This window comes from Nicotiana sylvestris, chromosome 8, assembly GCF_000393655.2.
Source record: "Nicotiana sylvestris chromosome 8, ASM39365v2, whole genome shotgun sequence".
NCBI classification, from domain to species: Eukaryota; Viridiplantae; Streptophyta; class Magnoliopsida; order Solanales; family Solanaceae; genus Nicotiana; species Nicotiana sylvestris.
This window is the reverse complement of record NC_091064.1, coordinates 113,776,189-113,802,900: the sequence shown is the minus strand read 5'-3', so window position 1 is coordinate 113,802,900 and position 26,712 is coordinate 113,776,189. Positions and strand designations below refer to the sequence as shown.

Sequence of the window (26,712 nt, the reverse complement as noted above, 5' to 3'; positions counted from 1 at the left end):
ACACAATCCGGATAAATGATAGGGTTGGAGTTTGTATTGTACAAGAACTCAACTTCGATGGAAGATCAGCAATTGAGTCTCAATCAAACTCAGATTACTAACTCATTAAATAACAGTGATTGTTCTCTTTTACAGGTGTTGCACATACGCAGAAGTTAAAATAAATTGAGAGCAAACGAGCAAGGCAATTTTGCGAGCAATTTATTTGAGATTTAAGTGTGCACACCTGAAGCTACTTGAACGAGATAGAAGAACCAATTCTGTTGTGTTTATTCTTATTCTAGTTCAATTGTAGTAGGTGGTTTAAAGTTGTACCTTTTCAACTTTCATACAAGCATTTGTAATAGGTACTTTGAGTGTTCAAGTTATAGGCCAACTTGAAGGTGTCACAACAGTTGAGGTTGTGTGCTACACAGGGATTAGAGTTAATCCTTAGGTTTACAAAGATGTTTGTAAATGCTGTTTTGGCTCAGTGATTTTAGTGGATGTTTGGGAAAATCCTACTGAGTAGTGGGTCGTGGTTTTTTCACCTTTTGAGCCAGGTGTTTTCCACGTAAAAATCTCTATGTTCTTTATTTTCTGTACTTTTAATTCCGCAACAGTAGTAGTTAGAACACCTAGAAGAACCAGGTTCTTCTAGAAAAAAAAATTAGGTACCACACAAATCAACGCCCCCCTCTTGTGTGGTTTTGACGTTTAGAATATCAATTGGTTTCAGAGCAGGTTATCCTTGAAGAGGCTAACACCTTAGGAAAAGATCAACATGAGTGCACCACCTAGGAATTGGGAAGGGCAATCCACTGCCAGGCCTCTACTAGTACTACTCTTGGTGGAAGAACATGATGAAGGATCACATCATAGGAGAAGACTATGAACTCTGGGACATAGTCACTGATGGTCCTTTAGCAACTACAATGAAAAAAGAGGAAGGAGTGGATGTGCCAAAGACAAGGGCTGACTGTACTGCTGAAGACCTAAAGAAGTGGGAGAAAAATGCTAAGGCCAAGAAATGGCTTGTGTGTGGACTAGGTCCAGATGAGTATAGTAGGATCCAAAGTTGTACTACTACTAAGGAGATATGGGACACTTTGCAAGTGGCTCATGAAGGAACACTTCAAGTGAAAAGAACCAGAGGAACACTGCTGTATTCTCAATATGATAATTTTACTATGAAGGAAGGAGAAACTATCCACGATATGTACACTAGATTCACTACACTGACAAATGAACTTAAGTCGCTTGGAAGAATTATTCTTGAAGAAGGAAAGGTTGAGAAAATCCTGACAAGGGTTCTGCCAGTCTCATGGGAAAGCAAAATCACTGCCATTTAGGAATCCTAGAATATTGCTACTCTCAGACTGGATGAACTGATTGTAAATCTTATTGTTTATGAACTGAGAAGTAAAACCATGAAGATGGATACACCCAAGAAGGAGAGAAGCCTAGCTCTCAGAATTGCTGAAGGTTCAGATCTGGAAGATGATGAGATAGCTATGATCACTAGAGATTTCAAAAAGTACCTGATGAGAGGAAAGGGTTCTTCAAGAGGTACAACCTTCAACAAGTCAAGAGCTCCTGAGAAATAGACCAATGAGGGTTGCTATAAGTGTGGTAAGACTGATCACATGATCAAGAACGGTCCTCAATGGGAAATCGAGTGGAAAAAGAAAGGGCTGAACAAAGGAACAGGAAGAAGGAACATGTTCAACCAAAAAGGAACAAAGGTTCAACCAAGACTATGATTGCTTCTTGGGGAGAAACTTCAGATGAAAACTCAGAAGATGAAGCTGAAGAAGAGCAAGCACTGATGGCCAGCGAAGAATCAGATGATGAACAAGAGGTAAGTATCCTTCATCTCAAAGACAAGATTAAATTTTTGTCTAAAGAAAAGTTGGCTGAGCTATTACTAGACTTCATTGATGAGTCTGAGATAATTAACAATGAGAAGGAAGTTCTGTCTAGGGAATGTGTGATCCTAAAATCAAAATGCAAAAGTCTAGAGTCTAGGGCTAATGAGAGTGATAACACAAATGCTGAGTTGAAGAACCAGGTTCTTGAACTTGATAACAGTGTCCTAGAACTTAGGTCTGAAAACTTAAAACTGAAACTAGGAACATGAAAGAAGAAAGTTGATCACACATATCTCACTCTAGAAGAAAATTTGGGAAAAATGAAAGATGAATTGTATAAGAAAGATAAATTCATCAAAGTCCTAAAGGAAGATCTAGGAAAGGTGAAACATGAACTAGACAGAACTTGCAAGTAGAACAAGGCTTCTGATGCACTCTCTTGGCTGCAAGAGCATCACAGTAGCAACAAAAGAGGACTTGGCTATGGGACTCAAGCTCCAAAATGGGACCCTAAAAGTAAGTACCTCACTCTTCTTGAAGATAAAATCTGCACACACTGTGGTAAGACTGGCCATTACAAAAATGAATGTAATGCAAAAGAAAATGCCAGTCAAAAGAACAAAGTCATTGTTCAAGAGAAAAACAAACTTCCTGGGTGGGCAAGAAGGAATTTTATTCATCATTTTGCCTATAGAAAGGGACCCAAACTAGTTTGGGTTCCTAAGATTAACCCCTGATTTCTTTTTGTAGGTCCAAGTGAAAGGGAGGAGCCAAATATGCTATATGGATATTGGCTGCTCAAAACATATGACTGGGAACAAGGACCAGTTCCTGTCACTTGAGGACTTAAAAGGAGGTAATGTCTCCTTTGGTAATGGAAAGAAAGGTGAGATCATTGGGGTTGGAAAGGTAGGAAAAGCAGATTCTCATTCCATAGAGAATGTCTACCTGATAGATGGCTTGAAATATAGCCTAATAAGTGTGTCACAATTGTGTGACAGAGGTAATCTTGTAGCTTTTACCTCTATCAAATGCTTTGTGATTAACCTTACCACTGACAAGATTGTTTTGCGGGGAAAAAGAGTTAACAATATCTACATTGTAGATTTGTCTACTCTCTCAGAAAATGAACTCACTTGCTTAAGTGTGTTGGTTAATGATCCCCTCCTGTGGCACAAAAGACTTGGTCATGCAAGTCTAAATCAGCTAAACAAATTAGTCTCCAAAAACTTGGTGGTAGGGTTACCTAATATCAAGTTCATGGAAGACAAAGTTTGTGAGGCATGTGCAAGGGGGAAGCAGGTAAGATCATCCTTCAAAAGCAAGAAAATGGTAAGTACAACCAAGTCGTTGGAACTGGTCCATATGGATCTATGTGGTCCAATGAGAACCATGAGTAGAGGTAGAAAGAAATATGTAATGGTGCTTGTTGATGATTATTCTAGATTTACTTTGGTTCTATTTCTAACCTCCAAAGATGAATCATTTGACATGTTTATTGCATTTGTTAGAAAAACTCAGAAACAATTAGGAAATCAACTTGCATCCATTAGGTCTGCTCATGAAACTGAATTTGATAATTCCAAGTTTGCTAAATTCTGTGATGAAAATGGTATAGATCATAATTTCTCTGTCCCTAGGACCCCTTAACGAAATGGAGTAGTTGAAAGGAAGAATAGAACTCTTGACGACATGGCTAGAACCATGCTGCTTTCTAGTAAATTGCCCCACAGCTTCTGGGCAGAGGCTGTAAACACTGCATGTTACATAATCAATAGATGCATGACCAGACCTCTGGTAGAGAAGACTCCCTATGAGTTACTTAAAGGGAGAAAACCAAACATATCCGATCTTAGGGCATTTGGTTGCAAGTTCTATATGCACAATAATGGAAAAGACTCCCTAGGTAAGTTTGATCCCAGAAGTGATGAGGGAGTATTCTTGGGATATTTTTCACATAGCAAAGCATATAAAGTGTTTAATAAAAAAATTCTATGTGTAGAAGAAAGTGTACATGTAGTATTTGATGAAACTAACATTCTTTCTGAGAGAGAGGAACATGAAGATGAAGCCACTGGATTGGTAAAGGAATTGACTGAATCCCCAGCACAAGTCAAAGTGGCATCAAAAGAAGGAACAAGTGATGGAACATATCCTTCAAATCTGGGCAACCTGACAGGGGGAACTAATCAAGGAGAAATTGAATCAAACCCCCTAGAGGAACAAGTTCCTCAGCAACAGAACATGTGAGAGACATCTAGCAGAAACCAGTTGGTTGTGAAACCTCACAAGTATCAAATTTCTCATCCCATTGAGAACATTATTACTGATCCAACATCTGGAGTCAAAACTAGATCACAGCTAAAGAATCTCTGTGCTTTTGATGCTTTCCTATCTCTTATTGAACCTAAAAATGTTGTTGAGGTTTTGCAGGATGCAGATTGGGTGAATGCAGTGCAGGATGAACTCAACCAATTTGAAAGAAGTCAAGTTTGGCATCTAGTTCTGAGACCCAAGACAGATCAGTTATTGGTACAAAATGGGTCTTCAGAAACAAACTTGATGAAGATGGAACAGTTACAAGAAACAAAGCAAGATTGGTGGTACAAGGATACAACCAAGAGGAGGGCATAGACTATGATGAGACATTTGCTCCAGTTGCAACACTAGAGGCAATCAGACTCCTCATAGCCTTTGTAGCACACATGGAATTCACTCTTCATCAGATGGATGTCAAAAGTGCCTTCTTGAATGGCTACCTAAAGGAAGAAGTGTTTGTGAAACTACCTCCGGGGTTTGAGAGCAAGAAATGTCTCTATGGGCTCAAACAGGCCCCAAGAGCTTAGTATGAATGACTATCCAAATTCCTACTGGAGTATGGTTACAAAAGAGGTAAAATTGACATCACCTTATTTTTAAGGGAAAAATGTAAAGATCTCCTTGTTGTGCAAATATATGTGGATGACATCATATTTGGGGCTACCACTGATAGGTTGAGTAAGGACTTTGAAAACTAATGGGAAGTGAGTTTTAAATGAGCATAATAGGTGAGCTTAACTTCTTTTTAAGCTTGCAGATCAAACAAAGTCCAAATGGAACCATGATCCATCAGCAAAGGTACACAAAAGAGCTAATCAAAAAGTTTAAAATAGAGGATTCTAAAGACATAGACACACCCATTGTAACTGCCACTAAATTATATATTGATGAACCTGGTTCATCAGTTGATCAAAAGTTGTATAGGGGTATGATTAGTTCACTCTTGTATCTTACTGCAAGTAGACCTGGCATTGTTTTCAATGTAGGGCTTTGTGCTCGTTTTCAGGCAAATCCAACAGAGTCCCATTTGACTGTTGTAAAGAGGATACTGAGATATCTGAAAGGCACCACTGATTTGTGTCTTTGGTATCCTAAAGATAGTAATTTTGATCTAGTAGGATATGCTGATGCTGATTATACAGGTTTCTTAGTAGACAGGAAAAGCACCTCAGGTATGACACACTTCCTTGGTTCATTTCTTGTGTCATGGGCTACCAAAAAGCAAAATTTTGTGGCCCTATCTACTACTAAAGCTGAGTATGTTGTTGTTGCTTCTTGTTGTGCTCAATTGCTATGGAATAAACACTAGCTGGTAGATTTTGGAATTAAAGTGGGATGTATTCCAATATTCTGTGATAACACTAGTGCTATAAGTATGATAAAGAACCCTGTTCATCATAAGAGGACTAAGCACATAGATGTTAGACACCACTTCTTAAGAGATAACTATGAGAAAGGATTGATTTCAATATAATTATGTGCTATTGATAAACAAATAGCTGACATTTTCACTAAAGCACTGAGTAGAGAAAACTTTGAGAGGAACATGTTGGAATTAGGGATGATTAAGATCACCTAATAGGTCCAGTTCAGCATGCACAATATTAAAATTAAAAAAATATTTGGTTAGGAGTTCTAACTTTATGTAAATATCTAGATCAATTCTTACTCAGTTTCATACTTTAAGAGAGTTCAAGAGAGTTCTATATAAAGAACCTGGTTCATCAGTATGTGCTCATATGAAAAGCTCAGGTATGTTTTCTATACTCTGCACAATTAGAAAGATTATTTTTCCAATCATGAGCAAAAGTCCTACATTCATCAAATTCCCAGAAATTCTATCTGTGGAGCATTGAACCAGTTTTGTTCCCTTAAAACTCTAAAAACCGAGATTTTTGCCTAAAATCTAGCGATGCCTAATAATCACTAAGAGACCGGAATTACACCTTGATTAGACTTCTAATTGACCTCTGAAAAAGTTGTCGTTACTGCATTTAATTCTAATCATCTTTAAATATACACCACACCTCTTCTTCATTAGTCCATAACCGTCAAAACTCTTCTCAAGTTCTGATCGCCCTTCTTATCTCCAACAATTCCCAAATTTTTCTCAAGAAACAATCCACCATGACTAACCCCCAAGACAATCCTGGCACTCCCCCACCAGTATCCCCTTGTAATACATCGTCATCTACATCCCCTAGTGAAACCCCAAAACCTAGGTTTCATAGGCAGAAAATGCTAGCCAGAGGAAAGAAAGTCCTACTCAAGAATCTGACTCAAGCTCTGAGTCTGAAGCTTTTTTTGCCAGCGATGGTGAAGAACATGGGTCTTTTGACACTGACAAAATTCAAGAAACCCCTGGTGAGGTAAGTTCTTATGTGGTATTCTCTACTATGGTTCAAAATGTAGAAAATAGGTTTGTCTTGGTTGGTCCTATCAAAGATGTAAAGGGGCCGAATCTAGTATAAGTGGAGGTAAAACGAAAGAAAAAGAGAGAGAGGGAGCAAGTGGTGATGAGAGGGGAAATGGGAAAGAAGAATTTCTGGCTATCTGTGGAGGTGTTGAAGAAGGTGGCAACAAGTCAGGGGGAAGTGGTTTTGCGGAGCGGCTGAAGGGTTTGTGCATCTAAGCAAACAACAAGATGAACCTGGTTCATTTGCTGAGGAAACACTGGCTGATCTTCTGAAGAGGGTTGGGGCTAGTTATGATCCAAAGAAGCATAAAGCTTCCACACAAAAGGCTCCAACTGCTTCCAAGCCAACAAAGAAAAGCAAAATGTCATCCCCAAAACCTACTGTTCCTTCAGTACCTAAGGGAAGAGCCACTAGAAGCAGGGTCAAACAAAGTGAAGCTGAGTTACAGAAAGCTCTAGAAGAAAGCAAGAAGAAAAAGAAGGAGAAGGGAAAAGCAAAGGTTGTAGAGAGTTATGAGGTTGCAGAAGAAGAAGAAGAGGAGATGGAACTGGTCCATCAAGAAAGGGGAACAACTGTGGAAGTTCCTACATCCAAACCAAAAAGGGCCAAGGCTTCTTCCAAGAAGTCTTCCTATGAACCTGTATCTGCTGAACCCTCTTTAGCCAAAAGAACCAGATCTGTAGTGAAAGGTAAGTAGGTAAATATTACTGAGGAAGAGGAAGAATGCAGTGGAGAAGAAGAAGAAGAGGAATCTAAAAAGGAACAAGATAGGTTTGCCATCTTTGGTAGAAGAAATTTTTTGAATGGAAAACTGTTGAGAGACCTGGATGAGCCAGTAATGAGAAGACTGATGGATGCCCTAGCTGCGCAGGGTTGGAAGGACATGGTCCTTGAAATGGATGGGAGGCTGTCTAGGAAAGAATTGATTGAGTTTATGGCCAATGCCGCAGTGAAGAATGGGGCAGTCACCAGTCTGGTGAAAGGAGTAAGGGTGCAGTTTGATGCACTCAAATTGGGTAAGATTCTAGACACACCTAGTGAGGGGTATGATGATTATACAAGGAAAAGGTGGCCATGTCTAGATTCTCTCCCTACTGTTCTTCAAATCACTAGGAATTTTTGTGATGCCGCAACTTCTGAAGATGTGCCTGAAGCCAGGTTTGTGCAGAAAAGTGAGATAAGGCCTGAGCACAAGGTCCTGTTTGAATTTGTTAACAAGTGTCTGCTTCCTAGACAGGAGAAGAGGCACGCTGCCAACTACATGGACCTGGTTCTTATGGAGTTCCTTGTGAGAGGAACGCAGATCAATTGGCCTGCCTTTATTGTCAAATTACTGGACAGGGTCATAAATGGCTCCAAGGCTCATTCCACCCCATATGGGTTCATATTGACTACTGTTCTGGATAGGCTGAATGTGCCTTTGAAGAAATGGGAGATGGCATCAAGCAAGGAACACTTTGGCGTCAAGACTCTTCTGGCTTGTGACTATATAGTCAATGCCACCCCAGTTGAACCTGGATCATCTCTGAATACACTTGTGAACAGCAAGTTTAGGGTTTTGGTTCAAGAGTGTGGATCTAAGGATGCTGAAATTGCTAGGCTCCAGGCTCGTGTAGTTGAACTGGAAACTGAAACTGATGGCCTTAGAACTGAGCTAGCAAAAGAAAAGGAGAAGAGTGATGGGATGTTTCAGAATATGTTCAACCTTCTCCAAACCCAGCCCTCTAGTTCCTCCAAGCCTTAGGATGTCTAGTTGTTGTTTTTTTTTTGCTCTTGTTTTGGAAGTTTTTCTTTCTTTTTGTGGTTTGTTGGGGGAAACATATCTTATCAATGACAATTGTTGTTTCTCTTGTTCTATGAAGATTCTGATCTTAATAGTTTGAATATGTTTGTTGATTATTGATGATTTCATCCATGTTTTCACTTGCACTGCCCAAGTGGCCATGAGTAATTACTAAAATCTGGAATTCACAGTGTATGCAACTTTTCGATGATGCCAAAAGGGGGAAGAGATATTGTGTTTTACTCTTTATTCTGAATAATGTGATATTTATAACCTAATTAAACTTGGTCCTTGATGATAAGTTAAAATTCTAAGTTAATGTGTTGATGGTCAAGCTGAGTTCCTATAGGTTCCCTGATTAGTAAAAGCACAGAGTTTGTCTTCATAAAAAAAGGGGAATTTGTTGGCCCAAGTTTAGGTGAAGTTTTGAAGAATGGCAAATGAACTTAGTCATGGACCAGGTCCATCATGTGGAGCACAATATTTATCAACCTAGACATTTGAGATACACGTGAAGGAGATAAGTCTCAGTGATCAAGCAGCAATATCTCCTGAACTGATCGAAAAGGTTGCATATTGGATGAGGAGAGAAAGTCTCCTTATGGGAAGATCAGCAATTGAGTCTCAATCAAACTCTGATTACTAACTCATTAAATAACAGTGATTGTTCTCTTTTATAGGTATTGCACATACGCAGAAGTTATACTAAATTAAGAGCAAACGAGCAAGACAATTTTGCGAGCAATTTATGTGAGATTTAAGTGTGCACACCTGAAGCTACTTGAACGAGATAGAAGAACCAGTTCCATTGTGTTTATTCTTATTCTAGTTCAATTGTAGTAGGTGGTTTAAAGTTGTAACTTTTCAGCTTTCATAGAAGCATTTGTAATAGGTACTTTGAGTATTCAAGTAATAGGCTAACTTGAAGGTGTCGCAACAGTTGAGGTTGTGTGCTACACAAGGATTAAAGTTAATCCTTAGGTTTACAAAGAGGTTTTGTAAATGCTGTTTTGGCTCAGTGATTTTAGTGGATGCTTGGGAAAATCCTACTGAGTAGTGGGTCGTGGTTTTTTTACCTTTTGAGCCAGGTGTTTTCCACGTAAAAATATTTGTGTTCTTTATTTTCTGTACTTTTAATTCCGCAACAGTAGTAGTTAGAACACCTAGAAGAACTGGTTCTTCTAGATAAAAAAATTGGGTACACACAAATCACCCCCCTTCTTGTGTGGTATTGACGTTTAGAACATCACCTCCCAAAGCTAACCAAACCCTCGGAACCCACCCCAAGCCCTCTAACACATAAGTCAACATCCGGTTGACTTTTCTAACTTAAACTTCCTTAAAGGAGACTAAGTGTCTCAAACCTTGCCAAAAATCATTCCGGATTCTATCCGACTAACCCGATACCACATAACACGGATAAACAAAGCATAAAGAAGTAGAAATGGGGAAATAGGAGTGGTAACTCATGAGACGACTGCCCGGGTCGTCACATCCTCCCCAACTTAAACAAACGTTCGTCCGCGAACGAATCAAGAAACATACCTGAAGCCTCAAACAGGTGAGAATATCTGCTTCGCATCTCCCACTCGGTCTCCCATGTAGCCTCCTCCACGGGCCGAACTCTCCACTGCACTTTCACGGAAGCTATATCTTTTGACCTAAAATTTCGAACCTAACGACCCAAAATAGCTATTAGCTCCACATCATAAGTCAAATCATCATCCAACTGAACCGTGCTGAAATCCAAAACATGAGACGGATCCCCAATATACTTCTGGAGCATAGAAACATGAAATACTGGATGCACACTCGACAAGCTGGGTGCTAAGGCAAGCTCATAAGCCACCTTCCCAATCCTCCGAAGCACCTCAAAAAGCCCAATAAACCGAGGACTCAATTTACCTTTCTTTTCAAATCTCATAACACCCTTCATGGACGAAACCTTCAATAGAACTTTCTCGCCTACCATGTAGGACACATCTCGAACCTTCCCGTCAACATAACTCTTTTGCCTCGACTGCGCAGTACGAAGCCTCTCCTGAATCACCTTCATCTTTTCTAAGGCATCCTGCACCAAGTCTGTCCCCAATAGCCTAGCCTCACCGGGCTCGAGCCAACCAACTGGAGATCTACACTGCCTCCCATACAAAGACTCATATGGAGCCATCTAAATACTCGATTGGTAGCTGTTATTATAAGCAAACTCTGCAAGCGGTAGAAACTGATCCCATGACCCTCCGAAATCAATGACATAACCACACAACATGTCCTCTAATATCTGAATAGTGCACTCGGACTGCCCGTCCGTCTGAGGGTGAAAAGTTGTGCTCAACTCAACCTGAGTACCCAACTCTAGCTGCACAGACCTCCAAAACTGCGATGTAAACTGAGTGCCCTTATCTGAAATGATAGAAATTGGGACACCATGCAAACGAACAATCTCCCGGATATAGATCTCCGCCATCCGCTCTGAAGAATAGGTAGTACACACAGGAATGAAGTGCGCGGACTTGGTCAGCCGATCCATAATCACCCAAATAGCATCGAACTTTCTCAAAGTCTGTGGAAATCCAACAACAAAGTCCATAGTGATCCTCTCCCATTTCCACTCGAGAATATCTATCCGCTGAAGCAAGCCACCCAATCTCTGATGCTCATATTTCACCTGCTAATAATTGAGACACCGAGCTACAAATCCCACAATATCTTTCTTCATTATTCTCCACCAATAATGCTGCCTCAAATCTTGGTACATCTTCGTGGCACCCAGATGAATGGAATACCGCGAGCCGTGGGCCTCCTCCAAAATCAACTCTCGAAGCCCATCCACATTGGGCAAACAAATCCGGCCCTGCATCCTCATCACCCCATCATCACCAATGATCACATCTCTAGCATAATCATGCTGAACTCTGTCCTTAACGACAAGCAAATACGGATCATCATACTGGCACCCTTTAATGCGATTATATAAGGAAGACCGAGAAACCACGCAAGGCAATACCCGACTGGGCTCCGAAACATCTAATCTCACAAACCAATTGGCCAAGGCCTGAACATCAACCACATGAGGTCTCTCCCTAACTGGAATATATGCCAAACTCTCAATACTTACCGCCTTTCGGCTTAAGGCATCGGCCACCGCATTGGCCTTTCCCGGATGGTACAAAATAATGATATCATAATCCTTAAGCAACTCCAACCACCTCCGCTGCCTCAAATTGAGGTCCTTCTATTTGAACAAGTGCTGGAGGCTACGATGATCAGTAAACACCTCACAAGACACACCATACAAGTAATACCTCCAAATTTTCAACGCGTGAACTATGGCAGCCAACTCCAAATCATGAACGACGTAGTTCTTCTCATGGGGCTTCAACTGACAAGAAGCATAAGTAATAACTCTACCCTCTTGCATCAAAACACAACCAATGCCAACTCTCGAAGCATCACAATACACAGTATATGAACCAGAAGCTGATGGAAAAACTAACACTGCAGTTGTGGTCAAAGCTGTCTTGAGCTTCTGAAAGCTCTCCTCACACTCGTCTGACCATACAAATGAAGCACCCTTCTGAGTCAACTTGGTAAAGGGCGATGCGATAAATGAGAATCCCTGAACAAAACGGCCATAATAGCATGCCAAACCAAGAAAGCTGCGAATCTCTATGGATAAGGACGGTCTGGGCCAACTCTGAACTACCTCTATCTTCTTCAGATCAACCTGAATATCCTCGCTAGACACCACGTGCCCCAAGAAAGCCACTAAACTAAGCCAAAACTCACACTTGGAGAATTTTGCATAAAGGTTCTCCTCTCTCAATCTCTACAACACAACTCTCAAATGCTCCGCATGCTCCTCCTGACTACGCGAATATACCAGAATATCATGAATGAAGACTATGACAAACGAGTCAAGATAAGGCCAGAACACACTGTTCATCAAATGAATGAACGTTGCTGGGGCATTGGTCAGCCTAAAAGACATCACCAAGAACTCATAATGACCATATCGGGTCCAGAAAGTCGTCTTAAGAATATCCGAGTCCCTGATCTTCAACTAGAGATAACTTGAACGGAGGTCAATCTTGGAGAACACTCTCGCTCCTTGAAGCTGGTCGAATAAATCATCAATGCGAGGCAAAGGATACCTGTTCTTCATTGTTACTTTGTTCAGTTGCCTATAATCAATGCACATTCTCATAGTGCCATCCCTCTTCTTCACAAATAGAACCGGCGCACCCCAAGGTGACACACTAGGCCAAATGAACCCTTTATCAAGGAGTTCCTGAAGCTGATCCTTTAATTCTTTCAACTCCGATGGTGCCATACGATATGACGGAATAGAGATGGGCTGAGTGCCCGGCACCAAATCAATGCCAAAATCAATATCCGTATCCGGTGGCATGCAGGTCTGCAAGAAACACATCGGGAAAATCCCTCACAACTGGAACAAAATCGATACTGGGATTCTCAACACCGACATCCCTCACAAAGTCTAGATACGAAAGACAACCCGTCCCAACCATACACTGGGATTTCAAGAATGAGATCACTCTACGGGGAACATAATCAGTCACACCTCGCCACTCGATCCGTGGCAGACCCGTTATAGCCAATGTGATTGTCTTAGCATGACAATCCAGAATAGCACGACATGGAGATAGCCAATCCATGCCCAAAATGACATCGAAATCCACCATACACAATAATAAAAGATCCACTCGGGTCTTCAGACCACCAATAGTCACCACACACGACCAATACACACGGTCTACAACAACAGTATCACCCACCGGGGTAGATACATAAACATGTGAAGCAAGAAACTCACTGGGTGTACCCAAATAACGAGCAAAGTATGATGACACATAAAAAAAGGTGCAATCGGAATCAAATAATACAGAGGAATCTCTATGGCAGACTGAAACAATACCTGTAATAACAACATCTGAAGCAATAACATCGAGTCTGCCTGGCAGTGCATAGAAACGTGCCTGACCGCCACCTGATCGACCTCCCCCTCTAGGGCGACTCCTAGCTGGCTGGGCGGGTGGTGGTCAAGTAACTGGAGATGAAGCCAATGAGTGACCCCTCTACTGAGATGAACTCCCAAGACAACCAGGGCACTGCCTCTACATATGACCCATCTCACCACACTCATAACAACTCCTAGGTGCTGGAGAAGAGGACTGAAGGGAACCCCTTGCACTGGAGTGGCTAGCAGATGCACCTAGCATAGAAGAGCCCTGAATTGATGAAGCACGGGATGAACTCTGAGCTAGAAGGGCACTAAGTGATGACTAGCCCTTATGAGAACTGTGAGAACTATGACCCGATGAAGCCCCACGATAACCTGGGCGAGCTGGCTGAGCATGCCGGAATGGATGGCCTATGCCATGCCGAAGCTGACCCTTCGAAGGAGTACCACTGTAACTACCAGATCCTTGAGGCCTCTTGGCCTCCCTCTCCTCTCGTTTCTAGCGATGAACAGACTCAATCTCACGGGCAATATCTACAACCTCCTCGAAAGTAGCATTAATCACCCTCCTCTTGGTCATGAGAATATGAAGTTGATAAGTGAGGCCATCAACAAGACTCCTAATCCTCTCTCTATCTGTCGAGACCATCCAAATAGCATGACGAGCTAACTCGAAGAACCTTATCTCGTACTGTGTCACCGTCATATCTCCCTGATGCAACCACTCAAACTCTCTACACAGCTCCTCTCTGCGGGATTGCGGCACATACTTCTCTATAAAGAGAAAGGAGAACTGCTGCCAGGTAAGTGGTGCTGCACCAACAGGCCTACGCCTCTCAAAAGCCTCCCACCAAGTTAAGGCAGCTCCAAAAATATGATAAGTAGTGAAAGCGACCCGGCTGGTCTCCAGAATACCCGCTATACGAAGCATCCTCTAACACCTATCTAAGAAACCCTAGGCATCCTTGCCCTCTACACCATTGAAGGTCAGAGGCTACAGTCTACCAAACCTCTCTAACCTACGCTGCTCATCCTCCGGCATAGCAGGAACTACATAGTCTTGAGAAGCTGCAACCGGCTGGGATGGATGTGCCCCCGGCGTTTGAAGTCCATGCACGACCTGCTCAGGTGTGCGAGCGGCGGGAGTCTGATTGCCTCCCCCGGCCTGAGAAGTAGCTGCGGCTGTAGTGGCTGAAACCTCTTGAGTTAGGCTAGTGCAAACTGATAAGATCTGACCCAAGGCCTCCTGAAGACCTGGAATCACAATGGGCACAACTGGTGCCTGAGCTGGTGCTGCAAGAGCATCCATAACTGGGACCTGATCCTGAACTAGGGCAGCTGGTGGATCTGCAGGTGCTGCCCTAGCTGCTCTGCCCCTACCACAACCACGACTGCGTCCTCGGCCTCTAGTCGGTGGAACTGGTGGTTGTCCATCCTAACCGGTAGTGCGTGTCCTCACCATCTGTGAGAGAATAAAACAATAGAACTTTAGTACTCGGATCAACAAGTTCGCGTGACAAGAATTTAAAGAATATGAAGTTTTTCCTAAAGGTTTTGTAGCCTCTCGAGGATAAATACAGACGTCTCCGTACCGATCCACAAGACTCTACTAAACCTACTCATTACTCGTAAGACCTATGAAACCTAGGTTTTGATACCAACTTGTCGCGACCCTAAACCCTAACTCGGTCGTGATGACACCTGTCATGAAGACAAGGCTAGCCGACACTTACCATTTCCAATCATTAATAGTTAAGCCTTAAGAAACGGTCTAAACATGATAAAATAATGCAAAGTAGCAGATAATATCATAAATACGCGGAAGAACAACCCAACATAGCCCGATGTCGGGGTGTCACTAGTCATGAGCTTCTATAAGTCATAATACAAGTCTGCTAAGTCTATAATCTAGTACAAATGTCTGAAAAGAGATAGAAATGATAAAGGAGGAGAAACACGGGATTGCAGAAGTCAAGCAGCTACCTCGTGGACCTTGATATCTGCCGGGAGCTGTCAACTCGCACTAGCAGGATCCGTAGCGCCTGAATCTTCACACGGGGGTGCAGGGAGTAAAGTGAGTACTCCAACTCAGTGAGTAACAAATATAAATAAAGACTGAAAGCAAGAAATCACATAAGGCAAAAGACATTCTATAATGAAGTAGTAAAACAATTTAAAACAGTAAACCAGTTTAAAGATAAGTAAAATCCTTTTTCAACAAGTAAGAAGATAGTTGACAGGCAATTAAGGAAAAATAAACACGTAAAAGTTCGCCCCTCGAGCACTATATCAACAAAACCGCCCCTCGGGCAACATCTCAGAACAATACCAGCCCCTCGGGCTCAATCTCACATCACATTAGGTACTCGCGCTCACTGGGGGTCTACAGACTCCTGGAGGGGCCCCTTACGGCCCAAGCGCAATATCAAGCCACCTCGTGGCATCATCACTAGGCCCTCAGCCTCAGATCAATCAAGCCACCTCATGGCTTACATATCTCAGGCTCTCAGCCTCATAATCAGTATCAAATGTTTCCTCACAACATAGGCCCTTGACCTTACTCAGTCAAAAATCCTCACAAGCCACTCGGGCAATAGTAAAAACAATGTTTCTCAGCCCAAACATCATTTGAAAATATAATTTAAGTATTAAAACTGAGTAAATATGGCTGAGTACGAAAACAGTGGAAAATAACATGACTACGTTCTAGTATAAAGTCAAAACAGTGAGAAAATGTCAATAAAAATCCCCGAAAGGTTCAAATAGTTGGCACAAGGCCCAAATATGGCATTCAGCCCAAATCATGATGAGAGAAAATAGATTTCAGTCAAATACGCGATAAAATATTCATTCGAGATGGACTAAGTCACAGTCTCCAATAGTGCACGACCCCACGCTCATCATCAAGTGTATGCCTCACCTCAATATAGCACTACAATGTGCAATCCGGGGTTTCAAACCCTCAGAACATCATTTACAATCATTACTCACCTCGAACCGGTCAAATCTCTAGCTTGCGACGCCTTTGCCCCTTGAATCGGCCTCCACTCTCATTGAATCTATCCAAAATCAGAACAAGGACGTCAAAATATGCTAAGGAAACGAAGCCCAAGCGAAAATAATCAATTTACAACATAAATCCCGAAATTACCAAAACCCGACCCCTGGGCACACTTCTCGGAATTCAATAATTTTTACATTAATAGATTCCTTATATCCCCACGAGTTCACAGATATCAAAAGTTCTGAAATCCGACCTCAAATGGTTCTTCAAATATTCAAGCAAAGGTCTAAGTTTCCAAGCCTATTTTCCCGAATATTTACCCTTAATTTCCATGATTTCTAGCTCTAATCCGTGTAATAATAGCATAGGAACGAGTTTTAAGTCCAAATTCCTTACCTCAATGAAGTTCCCTTGAAATCCCTCTTCCAAATCGCCCAAAAAGCTCCAAAGCTGGGATAAAAATGGTGAAATAGCTCAAAATTTGCAAACACAACAATTTATACCTTCTTCCCAGACATTTTCTCATCTACAGCTATATTTTCGCTTCTGCGGTACCGCATCTACGGTCAAAACCACCGCATCCGCAATCCTCACTCAAACTCTCTTTTCCGTATCTGTGATAAACATTCTACATCTGTGCCATCACAGATGCGTTATTCTAACTGCTTCTGCGGTTCTTAACAGCTTCCCCAGATTCCGCTTCTGCGCCACCCTTCCGCTTATGTGGCGCCGCACCTGCGGTCCCCAATTTGCAAGTGCGAAAATATCAGAAGTAGCAATTTCAGCTGCTGCAACAAATTTCAAACTTCTCCGTTAACTATTCGAAATCACCCCGAGGCCCCCAGGACCTCAACCAAAAGCATAAACATATCCTAATACCTTATTCAAACTTGTACCAATCTTCAAAACACCTCAAACAACATCAAATCTACCAAAACACATCGGATTCAAGCCAATTGTTTTTTAAAATCATCCAAATTCCGCTTTTGACCAAAAACCCAACCAAACCACGTTCGAATGACCTAAAATTTTGCACCCACATCCCAAATGACAAAACGGAACTACTGCAACTCTCGGAATTCCATTCTCACCCCTTTATCAAAATCTCGCCTGCCAACCGGAAATCGCCAAAATATCAACTTCGCCAATTCAAGCCTAAATCTACTACGAACTTCCAAAATTCATTCCGATCATGCTCCTAAGTCACAACTCACCTCCCAAAGCTAACCGAACCCTCAAAACTCACATCCGAGACCTCTAACACATAAGTCAACATCCGGTTGACTTTTCCAACTTAAACATCCTTAAAAGAGACTAAGTGTCTCAAACCTTACCAAAAGGCATTCCGGATTCGATCCGACCAATCCAATACCACATAACACGAATAAACAAATCATAAAGAAGCAGAAATGGGGAAATCGGAGCGGTAATTCATAAGACAACTAGCCGGGTTGTCACATAAAGAAGCCAACAAAAATATTAAGAGGATCTTGCGGAAGATAGTGGACGATCACAGGCAGTGGCACGAGAAGCTATCATTTGCCCTACTGGGTTACCACATTACTATTAGAACATCTACTGCTGGGGAAATGCTATACATATTGGTATATGTCACAAAAGGTGTGATACCCGCAGAGGTCGAGATACCACCTTTGAGAGTTATCCAAGAAGCCAAGCTAGACGATGCAAAATAGATACGTGTCGGGCAAGAAAACATCATGCTCATTGATTAAAAGAGAATGGACGCAGTGTGTCATGGTCAGCTATATCAAAATAGGATGGACAACACATTCAACAAAAAGGTAAAACATCTGTAGTTCACATCGAGGAAACTGGCTTTGAAGTAGATATTCCCCCAGCAAGAAGAGGCCAAGGGTAATTCACATAAAATTTGCAGGGTCCTTATGTGGTCCATCGATTATTCGGGTGGAGCACTGATTTTAGCAGAAATGGATGACAGAGTCAGCATAAAGCCTATCAACTCAGATGCAGTCAAGAGATACTACATTTGAAGACAATAGAGTTAGGGTTGTATTGTAACAGAACTATGCCCTAACTCACTTCCCACAATGGGATACGTAGGCAACCCATGTAGGGTTCGGTATCCCTCCCCCTATTGTAACATAAAATCCAAATGTCATTTTGTATATACTCGAGACTATGCCACGATTTTATTTCCTTTGGCAGGAATACATAGGTAATCCACTTCAGATTCAGTCATCTATTGTAATGAAACTACGTTTGGCCTAATTCAATTTGAATATGTAGGTAGTCTGAGTCAGACTCGGTCATTTCATTTCAAGTTTTGTACCACTTTGCTTCTATTGTAATCGAACTATGTTTTGACCTGTTTCCATTTGGATACGTAAGATGCCTGAGTCAGGCTCGATCATTATCATAATTCATTTCCTCATATTAACATCCTCAAACTACGTTCAGACCTGATTTATTTAGATATGTAGGCAACCTGAAAAGGTTCGGTCTTAACCCTAGGAAAGCCATTGTAATGCATTCGTTTAGATTAGGACGTGATCTAGATGGTAAGAAGCTACGTCATTAGGGGCATATCCAGAAGATATTCATCAATAAGATAGAGCCATGAAGAAGTGACAATTGCACCGGAAGGAACTTCTAAACATGTCATAATCTGGAATAACGACATTTGCCTTAAATATAAACGAATTTCAAAATATCATTAGAAAATTCTACTCTTCCACCTACTAAACTTTGTGGAATAACCCGCCAAATTCAGGGCAAGGCCAGGTCTATGATCAACACAAATAACCACCCCTACTAAGAATATCTCTTTGAGTGCATGACTGATAGGAAGCAGAGGATATCAGCATGCAGTGGGATAGATGATGGACCCGCTACAATCTCATGAGCCCTTATCCATCCTTTATTTTTCAATTCAATTTCTCCTATGGTTAAGGACTAATTTCAGATTCTTTGCAGGTACTCCAGAGTCGAATCTTTGATGCATTCGAAGCACCTTGTATATAACAAAACCCTCTGCTCTACCAATTGGAGCACCATGTACATACCAAGTCGCCGGCCCTCCCAATCGGAGTATTGTATATAGCAAACCGTATGGTCTACCAATCGGAGCATATTGTACATATCGAGCCACCGACTTCACCAATTGGAGCCCTATATATAGCAAACTGTTCGCTTTTCCAACTGGAGCACCTCGCACATATCACACCATCACTCCACCATATCGGATATTCCAAGTAGATAGTTGCAAACTTCATTGCCGACTCCACCAATCGAAGGATGGACCATCCAATTCCTTCATATGTTCTGCTGATCGACGACTACAAATTAGTTTTGCAGTCACTTCACGACCCAAAATCTAACTAGTCGTGATGGCACCTAACAAGCCAAATAATAGTAAACATAATTTCATGATAATGATAAGAGTCAAAAAGTGAAATAATTGAATTTTAATACAACTTTCCAAGGACTGGTAGTACGAGTCCTGAGCCACTAAGACTTTAGATTCACAAAGCTGGTATGAAATAATATTTATAATATCTTCTTGAAATATATATAAAAAATTACAAATGTAGAACTACCAATGACAAGTGGTATCTATGTTGGGAAGTGAGGTACGCTTCCAATTCCAGCTCTCGCCATACGCAACAACATCGGCTTCAAGATCTGCATGCAAGGTGCAGAAGTATAGTATGAGTATAACCGACTATATGTACTCAATAAGTATCCTAACTAACCTCGGCGAGGTAACAAAAGCAAGAACTATAAATTATACTCGTTGATCACTTGTGCAGTTCATAAACTCAACAAGTATAGAACAGATATATGATCAAATCAAATAAATCACAGGTAAAACCACCTTGGTGCTCACAATTCTTTGTTTTACAATGTTCTATTCAGTCAGCAATCCAACATATAAGGAAGATATGCAAGTAAATTAGGTAAATAGTCAAGGAAATTGCAAGTAAAGATAAAATGCAATAACAAAATATCAGTCCGTTGCAGCGTGCAAACCGATAAAGATAAAAATAAGCCAATAAGGCCCGTTGCGGCGTGCAACAAGATCCAAATAAATAACCAGCTCTCCCAGAGCTCACATCAACCAGAAATCCATCGGTTTCTCATAATACGTGTGTATACCATCAAGAGAGAAATGTGAGAGGGTGACCCTAGGGGGATGAACCCATATCCACACGCAAGCACGACCAATTCAATGCGCTATCAGACCGGCTTGGTCACAGGCTTAATATCATAATCCCGACGTGGTCACAGGCTCAATACAACAGATCCGCCCAGCATGGTTACATGCTATATCACAGTCCGTCCGACATGGTCCCAGGCATAACAACACAATCCCTGGCGTGATCATAGGCATAACAATACAATTCTCCCAGCATGGTCACATGCATAAAAATACAATCCACCCGGAATCCAGTCCAAATCATATCACATAGAAGAAAATATACAAGAACACATGTATATGATCACTAAACATAAGATTTTATGCTCCTGGATTGGTATAAGCGACATGCTAAAATGTAGGCATGTGCAAAGTGTGCTAGGCTAGCTAAGATCGGAAATTGCATCACAGATATAGCAATTGAGAAGTTTATTTAATGAATTAGCCTCTTCGTAACCTCAAATATGGCTGAAATAGTTCACAACAATATTACAAATATAAGAAATATTATAGTTCAAATCTTAACAATTAATTCAAGGCATATCATAGCCTAAGTACTACCCCGAGCATGGATATATACTCCGTTGCTCGCATATTGGCTCAAACCTCACACATATGCGCACCCATAACACATAGCTATCAAAAATAACTCAGGCAACTAGTGCCTCAATCAAGTTTAGATAATATACTTACCTCAACCAAGCCAAAACAAATATCAAGCAAGCCAAACAATACTCTAGTAATGCACTCCCACGCGTATCAACCTCTGAACGACTCAAAACTAGCCAAAAGCAACTCAAAAACATCAAATAATGCTATAGTAGACAAACCCAATCGAAAAGGTCTAATCTTTAATCAAATACTCTAAGTAAAGCAAAAAGTCAAACCTGGGCCCGCACCTCCGAACCCGATAAAACATACAAATTCTGAACCAACCATACTAGTTTCACTCAAATCAGACTCCAAATCGATGTTCAAAACTCAAAAATTCATTTAGGAAAGCTTAAGAAAAAACCTCCAATTTCTCTTTAAAATTAATAATCAAAATGCCATAATCGAAGATAGATTCATGAAGTAAAATCAAAATCGAATAAAACATACTTACCCCAATCCATGTGGTAAATTTCCTCTCCAAAATCGCCCAAATCCGAGCTCCCCAACTCAATATATGAATGAATGAACAAATCCTAGCATTTCTGCATTTGCAGAACCGTATGCGCACATGTGCCCTCGCATTTGCGAGCAAATCACACATCAGCGACAACTGCTTCTGCGGCCCCAAACTCCTATTTGCGAAAATATCTCAACATTTCGCTCCCCGTATCTGCAAAGAAATAGCCGCATCTACGACTCTACAAGTACGGTCTAAATGCACAGAAGCGCAACCCTCCAGCTTGATCAAACTCCGGAGGAGCGCACAACCAACCGCATGTGCGACAACGCACCTGCATTAGATCCTCTGCATAAGCGGAACTCACCTGAGCGCCTCCTTTTGAAAATCGATACAAAATTTGAATAAGCGATACCGCACGTGAACCATAACTACGCATGTGAAAGAAACCAGCACCAGAACTGCCCAACATGATCAAAACTATCCGAAACTTACCCGAATCACACCCGGAGCCCCCTTCCAAATATATTGACAAGTTCCAAACACTACAACAAAAGAGGAATTTAGCAGTAGTACAAAACGACTTTAGCAGCAATAACAATAGCCGCTATATCTTTTACCGGCTATTGGGGTTTAGCCGCTGAAGTAGGGGTCAATAAAGGATTTCTAACAAAAAATGGTAAAAGATATGGTTTATTGCCGCTAAAAATTATTATCTTTAACGGAAATTAATTGTGGCGACAATAATGGCTGCTAAATCTAATTTAAAACGGCTAATTATACTCCTTTAGCATCCATTTATATTAGCCGCTAAATCCAAAATAATTGCCGCTAAAAGGTTGCATCTTTAACGATAATTATTTTGTCGCAATTAAAATGGCTATAATATCCCTTCCAAAAACATCTTAGTTTGCCTTTTTAACGTCCATTTTAACTGCTATTATATTTAACTAAATTGCCGCTAAAAGTCAATATTTTTAATGACAATTACTTTCCAGGAAGTATAATGGCTGCAATATCCTTTGTGAAAATATATTTATTTTCCCTTTTATTGTCCATTTTAGTAACTAGTATATCCAGCTAAATTAGCGCTTCAAGTCACAAGCGATAATAGCAATAGTTTAGCCACCATTAATAATATTTACTACAATCGTCCAGAATAAATAAAATATATTAATATTAGTTCAAGAAATATAACATATCTCATTACATCTTAACAAAAGAAATTAATAATCAAAAATATTAATGTAATAGTAACTTTAACAATAAACTTATATTGTTTGAACTAAATAACTAATATCATTAAATAACTAATCGAGACGAATGATGGTCTTGAAATGATTTTCGCAATATTTCATTATTTTGAAATCTTTCACCTGCTAAATTATCGAACATTAGACTGTATGACTTGAAATAATAAAATAATTGTGTCAAAAAGTGAAATATAATGTGAAAAATATATTGCCAGCCAACTCCCTCACCAAACATCTATATGCAGAAACAACTAGATGGATTAACAGGCGAGCAAAATGGGTATGCAAACAATTAAAGAGAGTTTCTTTCTTTGTTACAATAGAGAAGAAACAAAAAAAAATTGAAAAGCAGTATTAGCTTGGAAAAGTAAAAAGAAATTGCACGCCAACTTACGACAACAACAACAACAACAACAACAAGCAAGCAAGCAAGCAAACAAATATCAATAACAAAGGCTAGAAAAATAATACCAATAATGTTTTAAATGGCACATCAACTGTCTTTCCCGACGGATATTTCCAAATATCGTTTAGTAAAGTAGGCCCACGAACCTTTTTTTCTTCTGAATTACCTAAAGTACAAAAGATCTAAATCATTTGATGACATCAAGTATCCTAACTCAAGATACTTTAACATTACGCTACTGAAAGAGACTAGCAAAGCAAGAATATTACTATAAATGTCACAAAATATCAAGGAATTACAACAAAGTACTCATACTGGAAATGAAAATGCCTATCGATGCAGTTGCCCCTCTAACATCATGTGAGCCTAGAAAGAATGGAAACTGAAGCAGAGGAAGGGAAATTACATAAGTTGGCACCTGAACTATGGCCCAAATCCCGCTTACACACTTTCTGTGGACCATAATAAGCTTACACACGCAACCTTTCTAAAGTGTGCCTAGTACACACCTTCTTTGACCAGGTCTAAGCGTGTGTAATACAAACTGGACCAAGTGCGTGGAAACTATTTCAAGACAATTTCTGTCTTTAATAAACGGTCAAAAACACATTCCAATGACCCTTTTTAAAAGATTAAAAGGTCCTTAACCCATTTCTATCTATATACTAACCCGATTTTCATCTTCTTCTTCCTCCTTGAAAGCTTTAAATTGAAGAAAATTTTATCTTCTTGAAGCCAAAATTTATTCCTCTTCTTGAAGCTCGAAGATAATATTACAGTCTTCTTCTATTTCTTCCTTCTCTTTTTTGACATAAGGGTTAAATTTCTAGGGCTCAATTTTAAGATTTGGGAAAATGCATAATCTGAGAAAATTTTGCTATTGTGGTGAAGAAGCTGTGGTGATACAGTCATGGAGTGTTGATAATCCGGGTCGTCAATTTTACGGATGTCCATTTTATGAGGTAAATATCAATTGTACTTTTTTAATCGATTTTATATTCCGTAATAATTTTGTCTCTTCAATTTTTCAGAGGGACAAACGATCGGCATGCAATTTCTTTATGTGGTTTGACCCCCCAACTCCAGAGCACTTCAAAATGGTGATTTTGGGGATGCTGAAGAAGAAGAGGGCAATTGATGCATTGTTGAAGGAAAATAGAAACCAAAGAAATTGGAGAAGATTGTGTGTACTGATTTTAATTGCAATTGTGTTGAAGTTGATTGTGTTAGGTAGTTTAAAGATTGTTATATAGTGTAAGAAAATGAATGAAATTTTTTGGTAGATTTTGTATCCCTTTGTTAGAAATGAATGAAATCTTTGGCAATTGTTAATGTTGTTTTGTTTGAGTTTGTTGTTGTGTGAGTTAGAATGATTTTTTTGGCAATTGTTAATGTTGTTTCGTTTGACTTTGTTGTTGTGTGAGCTGATAGTACAGTTAAAACACACCTCAAATTGTGACTGATAAAATACTGAAACACAGTCAATTAGTGGCTGATATACAACTCAAATACTGAAATTTTACAGAAATAACAGCATACAAAAATGACAGCACAAATACTTAACAACATACCAAAATAACAGCATTCATACAACACTAAAGACACATCTGCCCAGAAATTATCAAACAACACTAAAAATATATTTCATCCTATAATAAAGGTGTTTATTACAATCACCTAATAGTAGTAGCCTGCCTTAACAAAAATATACGCTGCCCAGTTTTACAGCATACCAAAATAACAGCAGGCTGCCTTAACAAAATAACAACACTAACAACAAACCTAAATAGCAGTTCCAAATTAACCTAACAACAATTTCAAAATAAATTATAGTTCCAAAGGGAAATTACAACAATTCCAAAATAAATTAATAGTGACAATAACAGAATTCAGTGGTTGTTCTAGGATTGCTGGGATGATGAACTTGCTTGACTTAAATTGGATTGAGATGTGGCAGTTCTGGAACGAGTTGCAGCAGTTCTTTCAAGTTGTCTTCTAGTAATGGCTGGTCTACCATTCCATTTTACACCACTTTTTGGCTTGTATGCACACTCCAGAATATCTGCCGAGGACCTCTTTTCACCACCATGAGAGACCACTCTTGGCTTACCTCCACCAGACTGCCAAAAATAGAAAATATTCAGTAAAGTTGTTAAAGCAAACAAGATATAAAATTAACTTTGAACTACTTACAGAAAAACTTGTGAACCCACTGCTTGATTGAATTAGTCCAAACCTAGAACTTCCCCTACCACTACCAGTTCCTCTTCCTCTACCAGCAGCAGCAGGGGCAGAAGTAGTTGGAGTACCAGTTCCTCTTCCTCTACCAGCAGCAACAGGGGCAGAAGTAGTTGGAGTTCCTGTTCCTCTTGCTCTACCTCTTCCTCCACATCTTTGGATATATGAAGCATTTGCTGGAGTAGAATCTGCAGGCCTTGCTTTCTTAGGGCAGCTCCTCTTGTTGTGTCCATATCCACCACAGTTTGAACATTTCATCTCCATACCCCTTCTTGAAAGCTTTCCAGAAGTAGGATGTTCAGTTTCTTCTCTTATTCTCTTTTTCTTTGGTCTACCAGGCATTTTTTTAATTGGTGGGGGTTCAATTGGTGGATTGGTAGATGTTGGCCACATCTGCATGTTTGACACAGGCTGGATGAATGTTGAATATGCTTTCAGATAGGTGGATTTATGGTACCAGTGAGATATGTAGTTAATTGGGTCAAGGTTCTTGAAATGCATAGCAACAATGGCATGAGCACAAGGGATACCCTTCAGCATCCATGACCTGCATGTACAAGTTTGAGCTTTCCATCCTTTGATACTGCTACAAGAAGTTGACCCTTACAAATGCCTTTCAGAAAACAACCATCAATGCCAATTATCCTTCTGCAACCTTCAGATAATCTCTTCTTCATAGCATATAAGCAAACATAAAATGAATTGAAGACAAGCTTGCCTTCACCTTGATCTTCTACCTTCACAACACAAGTTGTACCTGGATTTGTTTGTAACAGAATATCTCTATAATCATAGAGTCTCTTGAACTCAGCATGCACATCACCTATTATCTCCTTTAGAATTTTTGCTCTAGCTCTATTTACAGTAGACCTACCAACATACATGTCCAGTTCATCCTTAATGAGTTTCTTTAGCTCCCAAACTTTCATATTTGGTTGACACACAATCTTATCCCTGTAATGCTTTGCTAGGTATCTGGAGTTGCAAAGCTTGTTTTTATTTGTTTTGTAACACTTGTGGACAGGACAATACCTTTTTACCTTAAAATTGTTGGATCTGCCATCTTTGCTTGCAGCCAAGATCCATGGACATTTTGGATGCATGCATCTTACCCTCACCCTGCCAGGTTCATTAATATACTTTTCAATTTTAACTCTTTTCTGAATTGCA

The 26,712-nt window shown here is 40.3% G+C and overlaps 2 protein-coding genes across 2 annotated transcripts; both read left to right on the top strand.

The window, feature by feature from the left end:
- Positions 1–839: 839 nt before the first annotated feature.
- Positions 840–1,331, top strand: LOC138875546 (uncharacterized). The gene has a single exon (XM_070154383.1). It carries the CDS (start codon positions 840–842, stop codon positions 1,329–1,331), a length of 492 nt encoding a protein of 163 aa, XP_070010484.1.
- Positions 1,332–4,667: 3,336 nt separating this feature from the next.
- On the top strand, positions 4,668–5,478 carry LOC138875545 (secreted RxLR effector protein 161-like). Its single transcript, XM_070154382.1, has 2 exons — positions 4,668–4,742; positions 4,927–5,478. Exons 1-2 carry the CDS (start codon positions 4,668–4,670, stop codon positions 5,476–5,478), a joined length of 627 nt encoding a protein of 208 aa, XP_070010483.1.
- The last annotated feature ends 21,234 nt before the right edge of the window (positions 5,479–26,712 follow it).

Coding starts and splice junctions, on each gene's coding strand:
- LOC138875546 (XM_070154383.1), top strand. CDS start 840: ATGATGAAGGATCACATCATAGGAGAAGACTATGAACTCTGGGACATA.
- LOC138875545 (XM_070154382.1), top strand. CDS start 4,668: ATGGGCTCAAACAGGCCCCAAGAGCTTAGTATGAATGACTATCCAAAT. Junction 4,743..4,926: donor GGAGTATGGTTACAAAAGAG/GTAAAATTGACA, acceptor TTAAGCTTGCAG/ATCAAACAAAGTCCAAATGG.